This window comes from Oncorhynchus nerka, linkage group LG8 (assembly GCF_034236695.1).
Source record: "Oncorhynchus nerka isolate Pitt River linkage group LG8, Oner_Uvic_2.0, whole genome shotgun sequence".
Lineage (NCBI taxonomy): Eukaryota > Metazoa > Chordata > Actinopteri > Salmoniformes > Salmonidae > Oncorhynchus > Oncorhynchus nerka.
Window position 1 is genome coordinate 11,157,255 of NC_088403.1, and position 22,939 is coordinate 11,180,193.

At 46.5% G+C, this 22,939-nt stretch overlaps 1 protein-coding gene across 5 annotated transcripts in view; it reads right to left on the minus strand.

Annotated features, from left to right (window-relative positions):
• The window catches only part of LOC135572846 (proline-rich protein 5-like), a 69,576-nt gene that overhangs the window by 8,620 nt on the left and 38,017 nt on the right, over window positions 1-22,939 (minus strand). For all 5 annotated transcript variants that reach the window (XM_065021320.1, XM_065021323.1, XM_065021324.1 and 2 more), the window contains 4 exons: window positions 15,514-15,562; window positions 12,931-12,988; window positions 9,722-9,813; window positions 8,528-8,668 (listed from right to left, as the gene is read on the minus strand). In XM_065021320.1, the coding sequence (XP_064877392.1) occupies window positions 8,528-8,668; window positions 9,722-9,813; window positions 12,931-12,988; window positions 15,514-15,562 (340 nt within the window). The remainder of the gene's footprint in view (window positions 1-8,527; window positions 8,669-9,721; window positions 9,814-12,930; window positions 12,989-15,513; window positions 15,563-22,939) is intronic.

Consider the following 22,939-nt stretch of genomic DNA (forward strand, 5'->3'; position numbering starts at 1 on the left):
TTGACCCTTTTTGCACTATTCAATTCAATTCAATTCTTTTTCAATTCAATAGACTTTATTGACATGGGAAGTTAAATGACATTGTCACAGTGTACATATAACATAAATGGTGGGACCAACAGCAATAATAATAGTAGTGGAAATGGGATTCCCATTAACAGCAACAATATTAATGAGAACAACAACACATTAAAGCAATAGCAGTAGACCAGTCTCAACCTGACTGAGAAGACACATGACCTGGCAGTAGATCAGTCTCAACCTGACTGAGAAGACACTTGACCTGGCAGTAGACCAGTCTCAACCTGACTGAGAAGACACATGACCTGGTAGTAGACCAGTCTCAACCTGACTGAGAAGACACATGACCTGGCAGTAGACCAGTCTCAACCTGACTGAGAAGACACATGACCTGGCAGTAGACCAGTCTCAACCTGACTGAGAAGACACATGACCTGGCAGTAGACCAGTCTCAACCTGACTGAGAAGACACATGACCTGGCAGTAGACCAGTCTCAACCTGACTGAGAAGACACATGACCTGGCAGTAGACCAGTCTCAACCTGACTGAGAAGACACATGACCTGGCAGTAGACCAGTCTCAACCTGACTGAGAAGACACATGACCTGGCAGTAGACCAGTCTCAACCTGACTGAGAAGACACTTGACCTGGCAGTAGACCAGTCTCAACCTGACTGAGAAGACATGACCTGGCAGTAGACCAGTCTCAACCTGACTGAGAAGACACATGACCTGGCAGTAGACCAGTCTCAACCTGACTGAGAAGACACATGACCTGGTAGTAGACCAGTCTCAACCTGACTGAGAAGACACATGACCTTTTAGACCAGTCTCAACCTGACTGAGAAGACACATGACCTGGCAGTAGACCAGTCTCAACATGACTGAGAAGACACATGACCTTAGTAGACCAGTCTCAATGACTTTATAGACCAGTCTCAACCTGACTGAGAAGACACATGTTAAATGAGCAGACACATGACCTGGCAGTAGACCAGTCTCAACCTGACTGAGAAGACACATGACCTGGCAGTAGACCAGTCTCAACCTGACTGAGAAGACACATGACATGGCAGTAGACCAGTCTCAACCTGACTGAGAAGACACATGACCTGGCAGTAGACCAGTCTCAACCTGACTGAGAAAGAGACTATTATGACATGGTATTAGACCAGTCTCAACCTGACTGAGAAGAAATAGCAGTTCTGACAGTAGACCAGTCTCAACCTGACTGAGAAGACACATGACATGGTATACGAAAGCAAAACAACTGAATGGGAAATATTATTGACATTACATTGCTCTTTTGCTGGCAGCCAGGCTGTGGCAGGAGGACACATAGCTGGCTGCCAAAACTGCAAATATTGGCTTTTTATATTTTATAGTTAAATATATTTTATAGTTTCAAATTCTTTGTACTGAATGTTAATTTTGAGAAAGAACTATTATCTTAGATCTGAGTATTTGCCAGTGTAATAGGAAATGCAGTTCTGTCTCTACCTCTCCCCTGGAGCAGAGTGAGCACAGCCTGTCCTCTCTGGGCAGCCAGGTTTGTCTGTGGACTGGTCTCTATAGCCAGACTGTCCTCTCTGGGCAGCCAGGTTTGTCTGTGACGACTGGTCTCTATAGCCAGACTGTCCTCTCTGGGCAGCCAGGTTTGTCTGTGACGACTGGTCTCTATAGCCAGCCTGTCCTCTCTGGGCAGCCAGGTTTGTCTGTGACGACCGGTCTCTATAGCCAGACTGTCCTCTCTGGGCAGTCAGGTTTGTCTGTGAGACCGGTCTCTATAGCCAGCCTGTCCTCTCTGGGCAGTCAGGTTTGTCTGTGAGACCGGTCTCTATAGCCAGACTGTCCTCTCTGGGCAGCAAGGTTTGTCTGTGAAACCGGTCTCTATAGCCAGACTGTCCTCTCTGGGCAGCCAGGTTTGTCTGTGATGATCGGTCTCTATAGCCAGACTGTCCTCTCTGGGCAGCCAGTGACGACTGGTCTCTATAGCCAGACTGTCCTCTCTGGGCAGCCAGGTTTGTCTGTGACGACCGGTCTCTATAGCCAGACTGTCCTCTCTGGGCAGCCAGTGACGACTGGTCTCTATAGCCAGACTGTCCTCTCTGGGCAGCCAGGTTTATCTGTGACGACTGGTCTCTATAGCTAGACTGTGTTCACTGAATCTGTACCTAGTCAATGTTTTCCTTAGTTTTCTATCAGTCACAGTGGTCAGATAGTCTGCCACCATGTTCTGTCTGAAGCATTGAAGTTTACTTTTTTATGGTGTCTTTCCAATAGGTGATGTATTTTTATTTTTGCTTTGTGATGATTTGGTTGGGCCAGATTTTCTGAGTGCTGTCCTGAGGCTCTATGGGGTTGGTTTGGGTTAGTGAACTGAGCCTCAGAACCAGCTGGCTGAGTGCTGTTCTGAGGCTCTATGGGGTTGGTTTGGGTTAGTGAACTGAGCCTCAGAACCAGCTGGCTGAGTGCTGTCCTGAGGCTCTATGGGGTTGGTTTGGGTTAGTGAACTGAGCCTCAGAACCAGCTGGCTGAGTGCTGTCCTGAGGCTCTATGGGGTTGGTTTGGGTTGGTGAACTGAGCCTCAGAACCAGCTGGCTGAGTGCTGTCCTGAGGCTCTATGGGGTTGGTTTGGGTTGGTGAACTGAGCCTCAGAACCAGCTGGCTGAGTGCTGTCCTGAGGCTCTATGGGGTTGGTTTGGGTTGGTGAACTGAGCCTCAGAACCAGCTGGCTGAGTGCTGTCCTGAGGCTCTATGGGGTTGGTTTGGGTTGGTGAACTGAGCCTCAGAACCAGCTGGCTGAGGGGACTCTTCTCTTGTTTCATCTCTTGACACTGTGTGATGGAATGTTTTGGGGTCACTTGTTTTTAGATGGTTGGAAAATGTGATGTCTCTTTTCTCTATTTGAATGAGGAGGGGGCTTTGGTCCAATTCTGCTCTACATGCGTTATTTGGAGTTTTTCTTTGCACTTGCAACACAGTCTGGCAAAACTCTGCATGCAGTATTTCAATTGGATGTTTGTCCCATTTGGTGAATGAATGATTAGATGTTGGACCCCGTTCACTGCCATATAGAGCAACTGGTTCAACAACTGATGAGCTTTTTGTTGTTGCCAGATTTTAATGTTCCTTTTAATGGCATAGAAGGCTCTTCTTGCTTTGTCTCTCAGCTCCTTCACAGCCAGGTGAACGCTTCCTGTGTTGCTGATATTTAGTCCTAGATATGTGTAGGTTTTGGTGGGTTCTAATAGAACTGTGTCCAAATATAATGTCTATTTTTCATCCTGATTTCCAGACCTTTTTTAAAATATCATTATATTCAGTTTTTTTTTTTAGAGCCCAGGTCTGACAGAACCTGTGATTAACAGTCAGAGCCCAGGTCTGACAGAACCTGTGATTAACGATCAGAGCCCAGGTCTGACAGAACCTGTGGTTAACGGTCAGAGCCCAGGTCTGACAGAACCTGTGATTAACGGTCAGAGCCCAGGTCTGACAGAACCTGTGGTTAACGGTCAGAGCCCAGGTCTGACAGAACCTGTGGTTAACGGTCAGAGCCCAGGTCTGACAGAACCTGTGATTAACGGTCAGAGCCCAGGTCTGACAGAACCTGTGATTAACGGTCAGAGCCCAGGTCTGACAGAACCTGTGATTAACGGTCAGAACCTGTGGTTAACGGTCAGAGCCCAGGTCTGACAGAACCTGTGATTAACGGTCAGAACCTGTGGTTAACGGTCAGAGCCCAGGTCTGACAGAACCTGTGATTAACGGTCAGAGCCCAGGTCTGACAGAACCTGTGATTAACAGTCAGAGCCCAGGTCTGACAGAACCTGTGGTTAACAGTCAGAGCCCAGGTCTGACAGAACCTGTGGTTAACGGTCAGAGCCCAGGTCTGACAGAACCTGTGGTTAACGGTCAGAGCCCAGGTCTGACAGAACCTGTGGTTAACGGTCAGAGCCCAGGTCTGACAGAACCTGTGGTTAACGGTCAGAGTCCAGGTCTGACAGAACCTGTGGTTAACGGTCAGAGCCCAGGTCTGACAGAACCTGTGATTAACGGTCAGAGTCCAGGTCTGACAGAACCTGTGATTAACGGTCAGAGTCCAGGTCTGACAGAACCTGTGCAGATGATCTAGGTGCTGCTGTACCTCCTCCTTAGTGGGAGACAGCAGCACCAGGTCATCTGCGTACAGCAGACACTTGATTTCAGTGTTGTGTAGGGTGATACCAGGTGCTGCCGATTCTTCTAATGTTTTTGCCAATTCATTAATGTAGATGTTAAATAGTGTTGGACATATTGGGCTGCCCTGTTTCACTCCACGTCCCTGAGAGAAGATGTCTGTTTGCTTGTTGCCAATTTTAACAGCACATTTGTTTTTAGTGTACACTGATTAAATAACATCATATGTTTTCCCTCCAATACCACTATCTATTAGTTTATTTTTTTAAAAGACCTTTGTGCCAAATTGAATCAAATGTTTTCTTGAAGTCTATAAAAGTAGATTGTGCATTGGTTTACTTGTTGGTCAATTAGAGTGTGAAGGGTGGAAATGTGGTCTGTTGTAATGATCATTTAAAAAAAATACAATCTGGCTTCTGCTCAGGACGTTGTGTTCATCAAGGAAATGGTGTCGTCTGCTATTTATGGTACTGCAGAGAATTTAACTCTTTGGACTCATCACAGGAGCTGCTGCTACTGTTTATGATCTATCCTGTTGCCTAGTCACTTTATCCCTACCTATATCTACCTCAATTACCTCGTACCCCTGCACATCAACTCAGTACTGGTACCCCGTGTATATAGTCAAGTTATTACCTCGTACCCCTGCACATCAACTCAGTACTGGTACCTCGTGTATACAGTCAAGTCATTACCTCGTACCCCTGCACATCAACTCAGTACTGGTACCTCGTGTATACAGTCAAGTCATTACCTCGTACCCCTGCACATCAACTCAGTACTGGTACCTCGTGTATACAGTCAAGTCATTACCTCGTACCCCTGCACATCAACTCAGTACTGGTACCTCGTGTATATAGTCAAGTTATTACCTCGTACCCCAGCACATCAACTCAATACTGGTACCCCGTGTATATAGTCAAGTTATTCCCTCGTACCCCAGCACATCAACTCAGTACTGGTACTCCGTGTATATAGTCAAGTTATTACCTCGTACCCCAGCACATCAACTCAATACTGGTACCCCGTGTATATAGTCAAGTTATTACATCGTACCCCAGCACATCAACTCAGTACTGGTACCCCGTGTATATAGTCAAGTTATTACCTCGTACCCCTGCACATCAACTCAGTACTGGTACCCCGTGTATATAGTCAAGTTATTACCTCGTACCCCTGCACATCAACTCAGTACTGGTACCTCGTGTATATAGTCAAGTTATTACCTCGTACCCCAGCACATCAACTCAATACTGGTACCCCGTGTATATAGTCAAGTTATTACCTCGTACCCCAGCACATCAACTCAATACTGGTACCTCGTGTATATAGTCAAGTCATTACCTCGTACCCCTGCACGTCAACTCAGTACTCATACCTCGTGTATATAGTCAAGTTATTACCTCGTACCCCTGCACGTCAACTCAGTACTCGTACCTCGTGTATATAGTCAAGTCATTACCTCGTACCCCTGCACATCAACTCAGTACTGGTACCTCGTGTATATAGTCAAGTTATTACCTCGTACCCCTGCACATCAACTCAGTACTGGTACCCCGTGTATATAGTCAAGTTATTACCTCGTACCCCTGCACATCAACTCAGTACTGGTACCCCGTGTATATAGTCAAGTCATTACCTCGTACCCCTGCACATTAACTCAGTACTGGTACCCCGTGTATATAGTCAAGTTATTACCTCGCACCCCTGCACATCAACTCAGTACTGGTACCTCGTGTATATAGTCAAGTCATTACCTCGTCCCTGCACGTCAACTCAATACTGGTACCCCGTGTATATAGTCAAGTCATTACCTCGCACCCCTGCACATTAACTCAGTACTGGTACCCCGTGTATATAGTCAAGTTATTACCTCGCACCCCTGCACATCAACTCAGTACTACACCTCGTGTATATAGTCAAGTCATTACCTCGCCCCTGCACATCAACTCAGTACTGGTACCTCGTGTATATAGTCAAGTTATTACCTCGTACCCCTGCACATCAACTCAGTACTGGTACCCCGTGTATATAGTCAAGTTATTACCTCGTACCCCTGCACATCAACTCAGTACTGGTACCCCGTGTATATAGTCAAGTCATTACCTCGTACCCCTGCACGTCAACTCAGTACTCATACCTCGTGTATATAGTCAAGTTATTACCTCGTACCCCTGCACGTCAACTCAGTACTCGTACCTCGTGTATATAGTCAAGTCATTACCTCGTACCCCTGCACATCAACTCAGTACTGGTACCTCGTGTATATAGTCAAGTTATTACCTCGTACCCCTGCACATCAACTCAGTACTGGTACCCCGTGTATATAGTCAAGTTATTACCTCGTACCCCTGCACATCAACTCAGTACTGGTACCCCGTGTATATAGTCAAGTCATTACCTCGTACCCCTGCACATTAACTCAGTACTGGTACCCCGTGTATATAGTCAAGTTATTACCTCGCACCCCAGCACATCAACTCAGTACTGTACCTCGTGTATATAGTCAAGTCATTACCTCGTACCCCTGCACGTCAACTCAATACTGGTACCCCGTGTATATAGTCAAGTCATTACCTCGAAACACCCTGCACATTAACTCAGTACTGGTACCCCGTGTATATAGTCAAGTTATTACCTCGAAACCCCTGCACATCAACTCAGTACTGGCACCTCGTGTATATAGTCAAGTCATTACCTCGTGGCCCCTGCACGTCAACTCAGTACTGGTACCTCGTGTATATAGTCAAGTTATTACCTCGTTCACCCCTGCACATCAACTCAGTACTGGTACCCCGTGTATATAGTCAAGTTATTACCTCGTACCCCTGCACATCAACTCAGTACTGGTACCCCGTGTATATAGTCAAGTCATTACCTCGTACCCCTGCACATTAACTCAGTACTGGTACCCCGTGTATATAGTCAAGTTATTACCTCGTACCCCTGCACATCAACTCAGTACTCGTACCTCGTGTATATAGTCAAGTTATTACCTCGTACCCCAGCACATCAACTCAATACTGGTACCTCGTGTATATAGTCAAGTCATTACCTCGTACCCCTGCACGTCAACTCAGTACTCATACCTCGTGTATATAGTCAAGTTATTACCTCGTACCCCTGCACGTCAACTCAGTACTCGTACCTCGTGTATATAGTCAAGTCATTACCTCGTACCCCTGCACATCAACTCAGTACTGGTACCTCGTGTATATAGTCAAGTTATTACCTCGTACCCCTGCACATCAACTCAGTACTGGTACCCCGTGTATATAGTCAAGTTATTACCTCTGCACCCCTGCACATCAACTCAGTACTGGTACCCCGTGTATATAGTCAAGTCATTACCTCGTACCCCTGCACGTCAACTCAATACTGGTACCCCGTGTATATAGTCAAGTCATTACCTCACCCCTGCACATTAACTCAGTACTGGTACCCCGTGTATATAGTCAAGTTATTACCTCGTACCCCTGCACATCAACTCAGTACTCGTACCTCGTGTATATAGTCAAGTCATTACCTCGTACCCCTGCACGTCAACTCAGTACTGGTACCTTGTGTATATAGTCAAGTTATTACCTCGTACCCTCCCTGCACATTAACTCAGTACTGTACCTCGTGTATATAGTCAAGTCATTGCCTCGTATCCCTGCACGTCAACTCAGTACTGGTACCTCGTGTATATAGTCAAGTTATTACCTAGTACCCCTGCACATTAACTCAGTACTCGTACCTCGTGTATATAGTCAAGTCATTACCTCGTACCCCTGCACGTCAACTCAGTACTGGTACCTCGTGTATATAGTCAAGTTATTACCTCGCACCCCTGCACATTAACTCAGTACTCGTACCTCGTGTATATAGTCAAGTCATTACCTCGTACCCCTGCACGTCAACTCAGTACTGGTACCTCGTGTATATAGTCAAGTTATTACCTCGCACCCCTGCACATCAACTTAGTACTCGCATCCTCGTGTATATAGTCAAGTTATTACCTCGTACCCCTGCACATCAACTTAGTACTCGTACCTCGTGTATACAGTCAAGTTATCGTTACTCATTATCGTTAATCCTTGTGTTATTATCTTTTCTATATGTTTCTCTCTACATTGTTGGGAAGGGCCCGTCAGTAAGCATTTCATTGTTAGTCTACACCTGTTGTTTACCATGTGACAAATAACATTTGATTTGAGTCCTTATGTGTGTGTCTGAGTGCACGCCTCTGTACGTGTTTGACTGTGTGTGTGTGTGTGTGTGTGTATGCCTCTGTACGTGTGTGTGTGTGTGTGTGTGTGTGTGTGTGTGTGTGTGCCTCCCTACCTGCAGTACCAGTAACATCTGTATGATAGAGGGGGGGACACGGGCGCGGGGGCGGGACAAGGCGTCCTCCAGCTTGATATTCAGAGTGATAATGCTCCTGAAGTGAAGCAGGGCCAGCTGCCGCACCGACGGCTCCTTACCCTGGTGGAGATTACGCACAGAGATTACACACAGAGATTACACACAGAGATTACACACAGAGATTACACACAGAGACATGCACACACATAGAAACACATGGAGAGAGAGACACAGAGCGAGACAGACACACACCTACACACAGAGATTACACACAGAGACTACACACACATAGAAACACATGGAGAGAGAGACACATAGAGAGACAGACACACACCTACACACAGAGATTACACACAGAGACATGCACACACATAGAAACGCATGGAGAGAGACACACAGAGAGAGAGAGAGAGAGAGAGAGAGAGAGACACACAGAAACACAGAAACACACAGAGAGAGAGAGAGAGAGAGAGAGAGAGAGAGAGAGAGAGAGAGAGACACACCTACACACAGAGACACAGAGAGAGAAAGAGAGAGAGAGATAGACACACACCTACACACAGAAACAAACACACACAGAGAGAGAGAGAGAGAGAGACACACACACCTACACACAGAGACACAGAGAGAGAGAGAGAGAAGAGAGAGAGAGACACACACACACCATGCTTAGGGCCACTCAACATTCTATTGTATGTTGAAATGCTTTTGGAAAATCTATCAAATTCTCCTAATTTGATTTGGAAAGCTCTGTTGTGTAAGAATGTGCACTGGACTGTTCACAAAATAACTTACTGTTCAAGTGGCTAGTGTATGTTGCTTTTTAGTTGTCTGAGTACAACGGAAACACTACAGGGAGAAGTAACCAGTGCTTGACTTGGGCAGGAGTTCACCGGAGCGGATCACCAGCACCTCACATGTTCTACTGCTGGAGCTGCTGCTACTGAATATAGACAGTACTGACACACACAATGACTAACTGTACCTGTACTGGGTAGAAGATAGCCTCACATGTTCTACTGCTGGAGCTGCTGCAACTAAACATAGACAGTACTGACACACAACATGACTAACTGTACCTGTACTGGGTAGAAGATAGCCTCACATGTTCTACTGCTGGAGCTGCTGCAACTAAACATAGACAGTACTGACACACAACATGACTAACTGTACCTGTACTGGGTAGAAGATAGCCTGAAGCATGGACAGAACATCACAGAAGAAGAAGTCCCACGTCTCTGCCAAGGAGTCCAATAGCTTCTGACCTGGAGACAACCAGGGAGTCAAAATAACCAATCAGAAAGTAGCAATGGTGCTAATTAGCATGGACTCAAAAAAAGTGTGAATGTTCTATGTTGTAATTTCTCATGGTTTGTCACAGATACAGATCCTGAAAACCACAAACACCAGCAGAGATGCATCAACACCCCTCTCTCACACATCAACACCCCTCTCTCACACATCAACACCCCTCTCTCACACATCAACACCCCCTCTCTCACACATCAACACCCCTCTCTCACACATCAACACCCCCTCTCTCACATATCAACACCCCCTCTCTCACACATCAACACCCCCTCTCTCACACATCAACACCCCCTCTCTCACACATCAACACCCCCTCTCTCACACATCAACATCAACCCCTCTCTCACACATCAACACCCCCTCTCACACATCAACACCCCTCTCTCACACATCAACACCCCCTCCCTCACACATCAACACCCCTCCCTCACACATCAACACCCCTCTCTCACACATCAACACCCTCCCTCACACATCAACACCCCTCTCTCACACATCAACACCCCCTCCTCACACATCAATACCCCCTCCCTCACACATCAACACCCCTCCCTCACACATCAACACCCCTCCCTCACACATCAACACCCCTCTCTCACACATCAACACCCCCTCTCTCACACATCAATACCCCCTCCCTCACACATCAACACCCTCCCTCACACATCAACACCCCCTCTCTCACACATCAACACCCCCTCCCTCACACATCAACACCCCCTCTCTCACACATCAACACCCCTCCCTCACACATCAACACCCCCTCCCTCACACATCAACACCCCCCCTCTCTCACACATCAACACCCCCTCCCTCACACATCAACACCCCATCTCTCACACATCAACACCCCTCCCTCACACATCAACACCCCTCTCTCACACATCAACACCCCCTCCCTCACACATCAACATCAACACCCCTCCTCACACATCAACACCCCCACCCTCACACATCAACACCCCTCTCTCACACATCAACACCCCCTCCCTCACACATCAACACCCCTCTCTCACACATCAACACCCCTCCCTCACACATCAATACCCCCTCCCTCACACATCAATACCCCTCCCTCACACATCAACACACCCTCTCTCACACAATGAGATCTGAGACCTGCTTGTGGCAGAGGGAATCAGTTAGCTGTTTCTGAGCAGTGCTGCCAAATGGCACAGTGGTGTGGGCCGCTGGGTCACGTTGGCGGGGAGTGGCTGGGTCACGGGGTGGGGACGGCTGGGTCACGGGGGTGGGGACGGCTGGGTCACGGTGGCGGGGACGGCTGGGTCACGGTGGCGGGGACGGCTGGGTCACGGTGGCGGGGACGGCTGGGTCACGGTGGCGGGGACGGCTGGGTCACGGTGGCGGGGACGGCTGGGTCACGGTGGCAGGGAGCGGCTGGGTCACGGGGCGGGGACGGCTGGGTCACGGTGGCGGGGAGCGGCTGGGTCACGGGGCGGGGACGGCTGGGTCACGGTGGCGGGGAGCGGCTGGGTCACGGTGGCGGGGACGGCTGGGTCACGGTGGCGGGACGGCTGGGTCACGGTGGCGGGGACGGCTGGGTCACGGTGGCAGGGAGCGGCTGGGTCACGGCTGGAGCAGAGGGCTACTGGGTTCAAGTCCTTTTGAAAGGGTTCTATTGTAAGAAGCTGACTGACACCAGACGAGGAACCGAAGAGAGGCAGTAAAGGGAGGGAGGAAGGATAGGAGGGTGAGGGACGAGGCCTGGTTCAAAGTCTTCAACAATGTCAAATCTCCCATCTGGTTGTGGTCTGAGGTCTGTGACGTTAGTAACACTTCCTGTCTGGTCGCCATGACAATAGCACTTCGGCAGAAATAAGCTGTGTACTTGATGTCAGGGTCAGGTGGTTTGAGCATCTTCACCACTTGACTATACCTCAACAGAGACGATAATGGGCCACAATAGGCTACATCATGACAAACCAATACTTCAAACAGTACTGTGACAGTACTTCAAACAGTACTGTGACAGTACTTCAAACAATGCTATAACAGTACTTCAAACAGTACTACGACAGTACTTCAAACATCACTTCAAACAGTACTTCAAACAGTTTTTCAACAGTATTTCAAACAGTACTACGACAGTACTTCAAACAGTACTACGACAGTACTTCAAACAGTACTACGACAGTACTTCAAACAGCACCACGACAGTACTTCAAACAGCACTAAGACAGTACTTCAAACAGCACTACAACAGTACTTCAAACAGTACCACGACAGTACTTCAAACAGTACTACGACAGTACTTCAAACAGTACTACGACAGTACTTCAAACAGTACTACGACAGTACTTCAAACAACACTACGACAGTACTTCAAACAGTACTACGACAGTACTTCAAACAGTACTATGACAGTACTTCAAACAGTACCACAACAGTACTTCAAACAGTACCACGACAGTACTTCAAACAGTACTACGACAGTACTTCAAACAGTACTACGACAGTACTTCAAACAGTACTACGACAGTACTTCAAACAACACTACGACAGTACTTCAAACAACACTACGACAGTACTTCAAACAGCACTACGACAGTACTTCAAACAGTACCACGACAGTACTTCAAACAGTACTACGACAGTACTTCAAACAACACTACAACAGTACTTCAAACAGTACTACGACAGTACTTCAAACAACACTACGACAGTACTTCAAACAACACTACGACAGTACTTCAAACAGCACTACGACAGTACTTCAAACAGTAGTATGACAGTACTTCAAGCAGTACTATGACAGTACTTCAAACAGTACTATGACAGTACTTCAAGCAGCACTACGACAGTACTTCAAACAGTACTATGACAATACTTCAAGCAGTACTATGACAGTACTTCAAACAGTACTACAAACAGTACTACGACAGTACTTCAAACAGTACTACGACAGTACTTCAAACAGTACTACGACAGTACTTCAAACAGTACTACGACAGTACTTCAAACAGTACTACGACAGTACTTCAAACAGTACTACGACAGTACTTCAAACAGTACTACATCTTTATTGTATTAGTAAGTAATATGATTCATACCTTCATAGAAACGCATTTTGTCCCTCAGTATCACCATTCCCTTTGTCAGCAGCTGATTCTGCAGAGGAAAGAAAACAAGGATTCACATTCTACGACCAGGACTTTAAAAAATATATATATTAAGAGTAATGTTAGTAATATCAGAGTAATGTTAGTACTATCAGAGTAACGTTAGTACTATCAGAGTAACGTTAATATCAGAGTAACGTTAGTAATATCAGAGTAACGTTAGTAATATCAGAGTAACGTTAGTACTATCAGAGTAACGTTAATATCAGAGTAACGTTAATATCAGAGTAACGTTAGTAATATCAGAGTAACGTTAGTAATATCAGAGTAACGTTAGTACTATCAGAGTAATGTTAATATCAGAGTAATGTTAATATCAGAGTAACGTTAATATCAGAGTAACGTTGGTAATATCAGAGTAACGCTGGTAATATCAGAGTAATGCTGGTAATATCAGAGTAACGCTGGTAATATCAGAGTAACGCTGGTAATATCAGAGTAACGCTGGTAATATCAGAGTAATGTTAGTAATATCAGAGTAATGTTAATAATATCAGAGTAATGTTAGTAATATCAGAGTAATGTTAGTAATATCAGAGTAACGTTAATATCAGAGTAACGCTGGTAATATCAGAGTAACGTTGGTAATATCAGAGTAACGCTGGTAATATCAGAGTAACGCTGGTAATATCAGAGTAACGCTGGTAATATCAGAGTAATGTTAATAATATCAGAGTAATGTTAATAATATCAGAGTAATGTTAATAATATCAGAGTAATGTTAATAATATCAGAGTAATGTTAGTAATATCAGAGTAATGCTGGTAATATCAGAGTAATGCTGGTAATATCAGAGTAATGTTAATATCAGAGTAATGTTAGTAATATCAGAGTAATGTTAGTAATATCAGAGTAATGTTAATAATATCAGAGTAATGTTAATAATATCAGAGTAATGTTAGTAATATCAGAGTAATGCTGGTAATATCAGAGTAATGTTAATATCAGAGTAATGTTAATATCAGAGTAATGTTAGTAATATCAGAGTAATGTTAATATCAGAGTAATGTTAGTAATATCAGAGTAATGCTGGTAATATCAGAGTAATGCTGGTAATATCAGAGTAATGTTAATATCAGAGTAATGTTAGTAATATCAGAGTAATGTTAGTAATATCAGAGTAATGTTAATAATATCAGAGTAATGTTAATAATATCAGAGTAATGTTAGTAATATCAGAGTAATGTTAATATCAGAGTAATGTTAATATCAGAGTAATGTTAATATCAGAGTAACGCTGGTAATATCAGAGTAATATTGGTAATATCAGAGTAATGCCAGTAATATCAGAGTAACGTTAATATCAGAGTAACGCTGGTAATATCAGAGTAATATTGGTAATATCAGAGTAATGCCAGTAATATCAGAGTAATGTTAATAATACAAGAGTAATGTTAGTAACGCCAGAGTAATGTTAGTAACGCCAGAGTAATGTTAGTAACGCCAGAGTAGTGTTAATAATATCAGAGTAACGTTGGTAATATCAGAGTAAGGTTAATATCAGAGTAAGGTTAATATCAGAGTAAGGTTAATATCAGAGTAACGTTAATATCAGAGTAATGCTGGTAATATCAGAGTAATGCTGGTAATATCAGAGTAACGTTAATATCAGAGTAACGTTAATATCAGAGTAATGTTAATATCAGAGTAATGTTAATATCAGAGTAACGTTAATATCAGAGTAATGCTGGTAATATCAGAGTAATGCTGGTAATATCAGAGTAATATCAGAGTAATGTTAATATCAGAGTAATGTTAATATCAGAGTAACGTTAATATCAGAGTAATGTTAATATCAGAGTAACGTTAATATCAGAGTAACGTTAATATCAGAGTAATGCTGGTAATATCAGAGTAATGCTGGTAATATCAGAGTAATGCTGGTAATATCAGAGTAATGTTAATATCAGAGTAAGGTTAATATCAGAGTAACGTTAATATCAGAGTAATGTTAATATCAGAGTAACGTTAATATCAGAGTAATGTTAATATCAGAGTAATGCTGGTAATATCAGAGTAATATCAGAGTAATGTTAATATCAGAGTAATGTTAATATCAGAGTAATGTTAATATCAGAGTAATGTTAATATCAGAGTAATGCTGGTAATATCAGAGTAATATCAGAGTAATGTTAATATCAGAGTAATGCTGGTAATATCAGAGTAATATCAGAGTAATGTTAATATCAGAGTAATATCAGAGTAATGCTGGTAATATCAGAGTAATGTTAATATCAGAGTAACGTTAATATCAGAGTAATGTTAATATCAGAGTAATGCTGGTAATATCAGAGTAATATCAGAGTAATGTTAATATCAGAGTAACGTTAATATCAGAGTAATGCTGGTAATATCAGAGTAATGCTGGTAATATCAGAGTAATGCTGGTAATATCAGAGTAATGTTAATATCAGAGTAATGTTAATATCAGAGTAATGTTAATATCAGAGTAATGTTAGTAATATCAGAGTAAGGTTAATATCAGTGCTGAGGTGCAGAGAGACAGTCTCTTACCTGGAGGTATTCGGTGAAGAAAGAGCCCAGCTCCGTCTTCAGTAGTTGCCTAGAAGAAAACAGCAGTTTAACATTCTGAACTGGGTGGACACACAGAAGTAGAGGCTAGACACACTATGCCACATTGTTCCTGTCTCCTTCTCTTTCAACACTTTCCTCACCCTTCTCACTGCCTCTCTCTCTTTCCTCACCCTTCTCACTGCCTCTCTTCCCTCACCCTTCTCACTGCCTCTCTCTTTCCTCACTGCCTCTCTCTTCCCTCACCCTTCTCACTGCCTCTCTTCCTTCCCTCACCCTTCTCACTGCCTCTCTTCCCTCACCCTTCTCACTGCCTCTCTCTCTTCCCTCACCCTTCTCACTGCCTGCCTCTATTTCCTCACCATTCTCACTGCCTCTCTCTCTTTCCTCACCCTTCTCACTGCCTCTCTCTCTTTCCTCACCCTTCTCACTGCCTCTCTTCCCTCACCCTTCTCACTGCCTCACCCCTCTCTTTCCTCACTGCCTCTCTTCCCTCACCCTTCTCACTGCCTCCCTCTCTTTCCTCACCCTTCTCACTGCCTCCCTCTCTTTCCTCACTGCCTCTCTTCCCTCACCCTTCTCACTGCCTCTCTCTCTTCCCTCACCCTTCTCACTGCCTCTCTCTCTTCCCTCACCCTTCTCACTGCCTCTCTTCCCTCACCCTTCTCACTGCCTCTCTTCTTCCCTCACCCTTCTCACTGCCTCTCTCTTCCTCACCCTTCTCACTGCCTCTCTTCCTCACCCTTCTCACTGCCTCTCTCTCTTCCCTCACCCTTCTCACTGCCTCTCTCTCTTCCCTCACCTTCTCACTGCCTCTCTCTCTTCCTCACCCTTCTCACTGCCTCTCTTCCCTCACCCTTCTCACTGCCTCTTTCCTCACCCTTCTCACTGCCTCTCTTCCCTGACTCTTCTCACTGCCTCTCTTCCCTCACCCTTCTCACTGCCTCTCTTCCCTCACTCTTCTCACTGCCTCTCTTCCCTCACCCTTCTCACTGCCTCTCTTTCCTCACCCTTCTCACTGCCTCTCTTCCCTCACCCTTCTCACTGCCTCTCTCTTCCTCACCCTTCTCACTGCCTCTCTTCCTTCCCTCACCCTTCTCACTGCTCTCTTCCCTCACCCTTCTCACTGCCTTCCTTCCCTCACCCTTCTCACTGCCTCTCTTCCCTCACCCTTCTCACTGCCTCTCTATCTTCCCTCACCCTTCTCACTGCCCTCATGCCACCCATGTCACCCCTCTCACTGCCTTTCTATCTTCCCATGTCACCCCTCTTCTTTCACCCTCATGCCCACATGTCACCCCTCTGTGCCCTTTCCCACCCCTAAGCCCACATGTCACTCCTCTGTGCCCTTTCCCACCCCTAAACCCACATGTCACTCCTCTGTGCCCTTTCCCACCCCTAAGCCCACATGTCACTCCTCTGTGCCCTTTCCCACCCCTAAACCCACATGTCACTCCTCTGTGCCCTTTCCCACCCCTAAACCCACATGTCACTCCTCTGTGCCCTTTCCCACCCCTAAACCCACATGCCACTCCTCTGTGCCCTTTCCCACCCCTAAACCCACATGTCACTCCTCTGTGCCCTTTCCCACCCCTAAGCCCACATGTCACTCCTCTGTGCCCTTTCCCACCCCTAAGCCCTCATGTCACTCCTCTGTGCCCTTTCCCCCCCCTAAACCCACATGGCACTCCTCTGTGCCCTTTCCCACCCCTAAGCCCACATGTCACTCCTCTGTGCCCTTTCCCACCCCTAAGCCCACTCGCTCAGCCCAGTGACAACACCAACACCTTACTTGCTCTATGAACACTGTGTGGTACCTGACTTATTCAAAGTTAGGGAAATGGAGGATGTATTGGTCAAAGCCAAGGCATATCTACACACTGAGTTTACAAAACATTAAGAACATCTGCTCTTTGCATGACAGACTGACCAGGTGAATCCAGGTGAAAGATATGATCCCTTATTGATGTCAGTTGTTAAATCCACTTCAATCAGTGTAGATGGAGGGGAGGAGACAGGTTAAAGAAGGTTTTAAGCCTTGAGACACGGTTTGTGTGTGTCATTCAGAGGGTGAATGGGCAAGACAAAAGGTTTAAGTGCCTTTGAACGGGGTCTGGTAGTAGGTGCCAGGAGCACCGCTTTGTGTCACGCTCCTTCAGTTTCTAGTGACACAGCTGTGGGAAGCATTGGAGTCAACATGAGCCAGCCTCCCTGTGGAACGCTTTCGACACCTTGTAGAGTCCATGCCACAATGAATTGAATGCTGTTCTGAGGGCAAAAGGGGGTGCAATGCAATATTAGGAAAGCGTTCTTAATGTTTTGTCCACTCAGTGTAGATTCCTAAACAGGTCCTCTGGCAGTGGTGGAAAAAGTACCTAATTATCATACTGTAATAAAGGTAAAGATACCTTAATAGAAAATGGCTCAAGTAAAAGTGAAATTCACCCAGTAAAATACTACAGCAGGTAGCCTAGTGGAGCGGCAGGGTAGCCTAGTGGAGCGGCAGGGTAGCCTAGTGGAGCGGCAGGGTAGCCTAGTGGAGCGGCAGGGTAGCCTAGTGGAGCGGCAGGGTAGCCTAGTGGAGCGGCAGGGTAGCAGTGGAGCGGCAGGGTAGCCTAGTGGAGCGGCGGCAGGGTAGCCTAGTGGAGCGGCAGGGTAGCCTAGTGGAGCGGCAGGGTAGCCTAGTGGAGCGGCAGGGTAGCCTAGTGGAGCGGCAGGGTAGCCTAGTGGGGAAGCAGGGTAGCCTAGTGGAGCGGCAGGGTAGCCTAGTGGAGCGGCAGGGTAGCCTAGTGGAGCGGCAGGGTAGCCTAGTGGAGCGGCAGGGTAGCCTAGTGGAGCGGCAGGGTAGCCTAGTGGAGCGGCAGGGTAGCCTAGTGGAGCGGCAGGGTAGCCTAGTGGAGCGGCAGGGTAGCCTAGTGGGGAAGCAGGGTAGCCTAGTGGAGCGGCAGGGTAGCCTAGTGGAGCGGCAGGGTAGCCTAGTGGGCGGCAGGGTAGCCTAGTGGGGAGGCAGGGTAGCCTAGTGGAGCGGCAGGGTAGCCTAGTGGAGCGGCAGGGTAGCCTAGTGGAGGGGCAGGGTAGCCTAGTGGAGCGGCAGGGTAGCCTAGTGGAGCGGCAGGGTAGCCTAGTGGAGCGGCAGGGTAGCCTAGTGGAGCGGCAGGGTAGCCTAGTGGAGCGGCGGGGTAGCCTAGTGGAGCGGCCTAGTGGGGGGTAGCCTAGTGGAGCGGCGGGGGTAGCCTAGTGGGCGGCAGGGTAGCCTAGTGGAGCGGCAGGGTAGCCTAGTGGGCGGCAGGGAGCTAGTGGGGCGGCAGGGTAGCCTAGTGGAGCGGCGGGGTAGCCTAGTGGAGCGGCGGGGTAGCCTAGTGGAGCGGCGGGGTAGCCTAGTGGAGCGGCGGGGTAGCCTAGTGGAGCGGCGGGGTAGCCTAGTGGAGCGGCAGGGTAGCCTAGTGGAGCGGCAGGGTAGCCTAGTGGGAGCGGCAGGTGGGGTAGCCTAGTGGAGCGGCAGGGTAGCCTAGTGGAGCGGCAGGGTAGCCTAGTGGAGCGGCAGGGTAGCCTAGTGGTTAGAGCGTTGGACTAGTAACTGGAAGGTTGCAAGTTCAAACCCCCGAGCTGACAAGGTACAAATCTGTTGTTCTGCCCCTGAACAGGTAGTTATCCCACTGTTCCTAGGCCGTCATTGAAAATAAGAATTTGTTCTTAACTGACTTGCCTGGTTAAATAAAGGTAAAATAAAAAACATGAGTAAAAGTCTACAAGTATTTGTATTTGTTTTTTATCAAAAGTAAATGTATAAATCATTTAAAATCCCTGATATTAAGCAAAGCAGACAGCACCATTATTATTATTTTAAATGTACAGATAGCCAGGTGCAGACTCCAACACTCAGACATCATTTACAGATAGCCAGGTGCAGACTCCAACACTCAGACATCATTTACAGATAGCCAGGTGCAGACTCCAACACTCAGACATCATTTACAGATAGCCAGGTGCAGACTCCAACACTCAGACATCATGTACAGATAGCCAGGGACACACTCCAACACTCAGACATCATGTACAGATAGCCAGGGACACACTCCAACACTCAGACATCATGTACAGATAGCCAGGGACACACTCCAACACTCAGACATCATTTACAGATAGCCAGGTGCAGACTCCAACACTCAGACATCATGTACAGATAGCCAGGGACACACTCCAACACTCAGACATCATTTACAGATAGCCAGGTGCAGACTCCAACACTCAGACATCATGTACAGATAGCCAGGGACACACTCCAACACTCAGACATCATGTACAGATAGCCAGGGACACACTCCAACACTCAGACATCATTTACAGATAGCCAGGGACACACTCCAACACTCAGACATCATGTACAGATAGCCAGGGACACACTCCAACACTCAGACATCATGTACAGATAGCCAGGGACACACTCCAACACTCAGACATCATTTACAGATAGCCAGGTGCAGACTCCAACACTCAGACATCATGTACAGATAGCCAGGGACACACTCCAACATCATGTACAGATAGACAGAGGCACACTCCAACACTCAGACATCATGTACAGATAGCCAGGGACACACTCCAACACTCAGACATCATTTACAGATAGCCAGGGACACACTCCAACACTCAGACATCATGTACAGATAGCCAGGGACACACTCCAACACTCAGACATCATGTACAGATAGCCAGGTGCAGACTCCAACACTCACAGATAGCCAGGGACACACTCCAACGCCAGGGACACACTCCAACACTCAGACATCATTTACAAATGAAGCATGTGTATTTATTGAGTCCACCAGATCAGAGGCAGTAGGGATGAACATGGATGTTCTCTTGATAAGTGTGTGAATTGGACCATTTTCCTGTCCTGCTAAGCAATTCAAAATGTAACGAGTACTTTGGGTGGCAGGGAAAATGTATGGAGTAAAAAGTACATTATTTGCTTTCGGGAATGTAGTGAAGTAAAAGTTGTCATAAATATAAATAGTAAAGTACAGATACCTCAAAAACGACGTAAGTAGTACTCTAAAGTATTTTTACTTAAGTACTTTACACCACTGTCCTGTGGTAGACTGGAGAGTAAGACAGGTACTTCCTTTTTCACATCCCGTAACGAGAAGGTCACAGGGCTCCTCATAACCACACAGGAAATGACCCATCATGTCTGGTACAGCAGCAACTGTATATAATCTGACTGGAAGACAGCATATAGAGTCATGTCCAACAGCCTAGTTATCAGCTGACTGGAAGACATAGAGTCATGTCCAACAGCCTAGTTACTCAGCTGACTGGAAGACAGGGTATAGTCAGTCCAACAGCCTAGTTACTCAGCTGACTGGAAGACAGGGTATAGAGTCATGTCCAACAGCCTAGTTACTCAGCTGACTGGAAGACAGGGTATAGAGTCATGTCCAACAGCCTAGTTACTCAGCTGACTGGAAGACAGGGTATAGAGTCATGTCCAACAGCCTAGTTACTCAGCTGACTGGAAGACAGGGTATAGAGTCATGTCCAACAGCCTAGTTACTCAGCTGACTGGAAGACAGGGTATAGAGTCATGTCCAACAGCCTAGTTACTCAGCTGACTGGAAGACAGGGTATAGAGTCATGTCCAACAGCCTAGTTACTCAGCTGACTGGAAGACAGGGTATAGAGTCATGTCCAACAGCCTAGTTACTCAGCTGACTGGAAGACAGGGTATAGAGTCATGTCCAACAGCCTAGTTACTCAGCTGACTGGAAGACAGGGTATAGAGTCATGTCCAACAGCCTAGTTACTCAGCTGACTGGAAGACAGGGTATAGAGTCATGTCCAACAGCCTAGTTACTCAGCTGACTGGAAGACAGGGTATAGAGTCATGTCCAACAGCCTAGTTACTCAGCTGACTGGAAGACAGCGTATAGAGTCATGTCCAACAGCCTAGTTACTCAGCTGACTGGAAGACAGGTATAGAGTCATGTCCAACAGCCTAGTTACTCAGCTGACTGGAAGACAGGGTATAGAGTCATGTCCAACAGCCTAGTTACTCAGCTGACTGGAAGACAGCGTATAGAGTCATGTCCAACAGCCTAGTTACTCAGCTGACTGGAAGACAGGGTATAGAGTCATGTCCAACAGCCTAGTTACTCAGCTGACTGGAAGACAGGGTATAGAGTCATGTCCAACAGTCCAACAGTCATCCAACAGCCTAGTTACTCAGCTGACTGGACTCAGCTGACTGGAAGACAGGGTATAGAGTCATGTCCAACAGCCTAGTTACTCAGCTGACTGGAAGTCCAACACTAGTTACTCAGCTGACAGTATAGAGTCATGTCCAACAGCCTAGTTACAGCTGACTGGAAGACAGTTACTCAGCTGAGCTGGAAGACAGGGTATAGAGTCATGTCCAACAGCCTAGTTACTCAGCTGACTGGAAGACAGCCTAGTTACTCAGCTGACTGGAAGACAGAGTCATGTCCAACAGCCTAGTTACTCAGCTGACTGGAAGACAGGGTATAGAGTCATGTCCAACAGCCTAGTTACTCAGCTGACTGGAAGACAGCGTATAGAGTCATGTCCAACAGCCTAGTTACTCAGCTGACTGGAAGACAGGGTATAGAGTCATGTCCAACAGCCTAGTTACTCAGCTGACTGGAAGACAGGTATAGAGTCATGTCCAACAGCCTAGTTACTCAGCTGACTGGAAGACAGGGTATAGAGTCATGTCCAACAGCCTAGTTACTCAGCTGACTGGAAGACAGCGTATAGAGTCATGTCCAACAGCCTAGTTACTCAGCTGACTGGAAGACAGGGTATAGAGTCATGTCCAACAGCCTAGTTACTCAGCTGACTGGAAGACAGGGTATAGAGTCATGTCCAACAGCCTAGTTACTCAGCTGACTGGAAGACAGGGTATAGAGTCATGTCCAACAGCCTAGTTACTCAGCTGACTGGAAGACAGGGTATAGAGTCATGTCCAACAGCCTAGTTACTCAGCTGACTGGAAGACAGGGTATAGAGTCATGTCCAACAGCCTAGTTACTCAGCTGACTGGAAGACAGGGTATAGAGTCATGTCCAACAGCCTAGTTACTCAGACTGGAAGACAGCTGACTGGAAGACAGGGTATAGAGTCATGTCCAACAGCCTAGTTACTCAGCTGACTGGAAGGTATAGAGTCATGTCCAACAGCCTAGTTACTAGTGACTGGAAGACAGGGTATAGAGTCATGTCCAACTGTTACTCAGCTGACTGAAGACAGGTATAGAGTCATGTCCAACAGCCTAGTTACTCAGCTGACTGAAGAAGACAGCGTATAGAGTCATGTCCAACAGCCTAGTTACTCAGCTGACTGGAAGACAGGGTATAGAGTCATGTCCAACAGCCTAGTTACTCAGCTG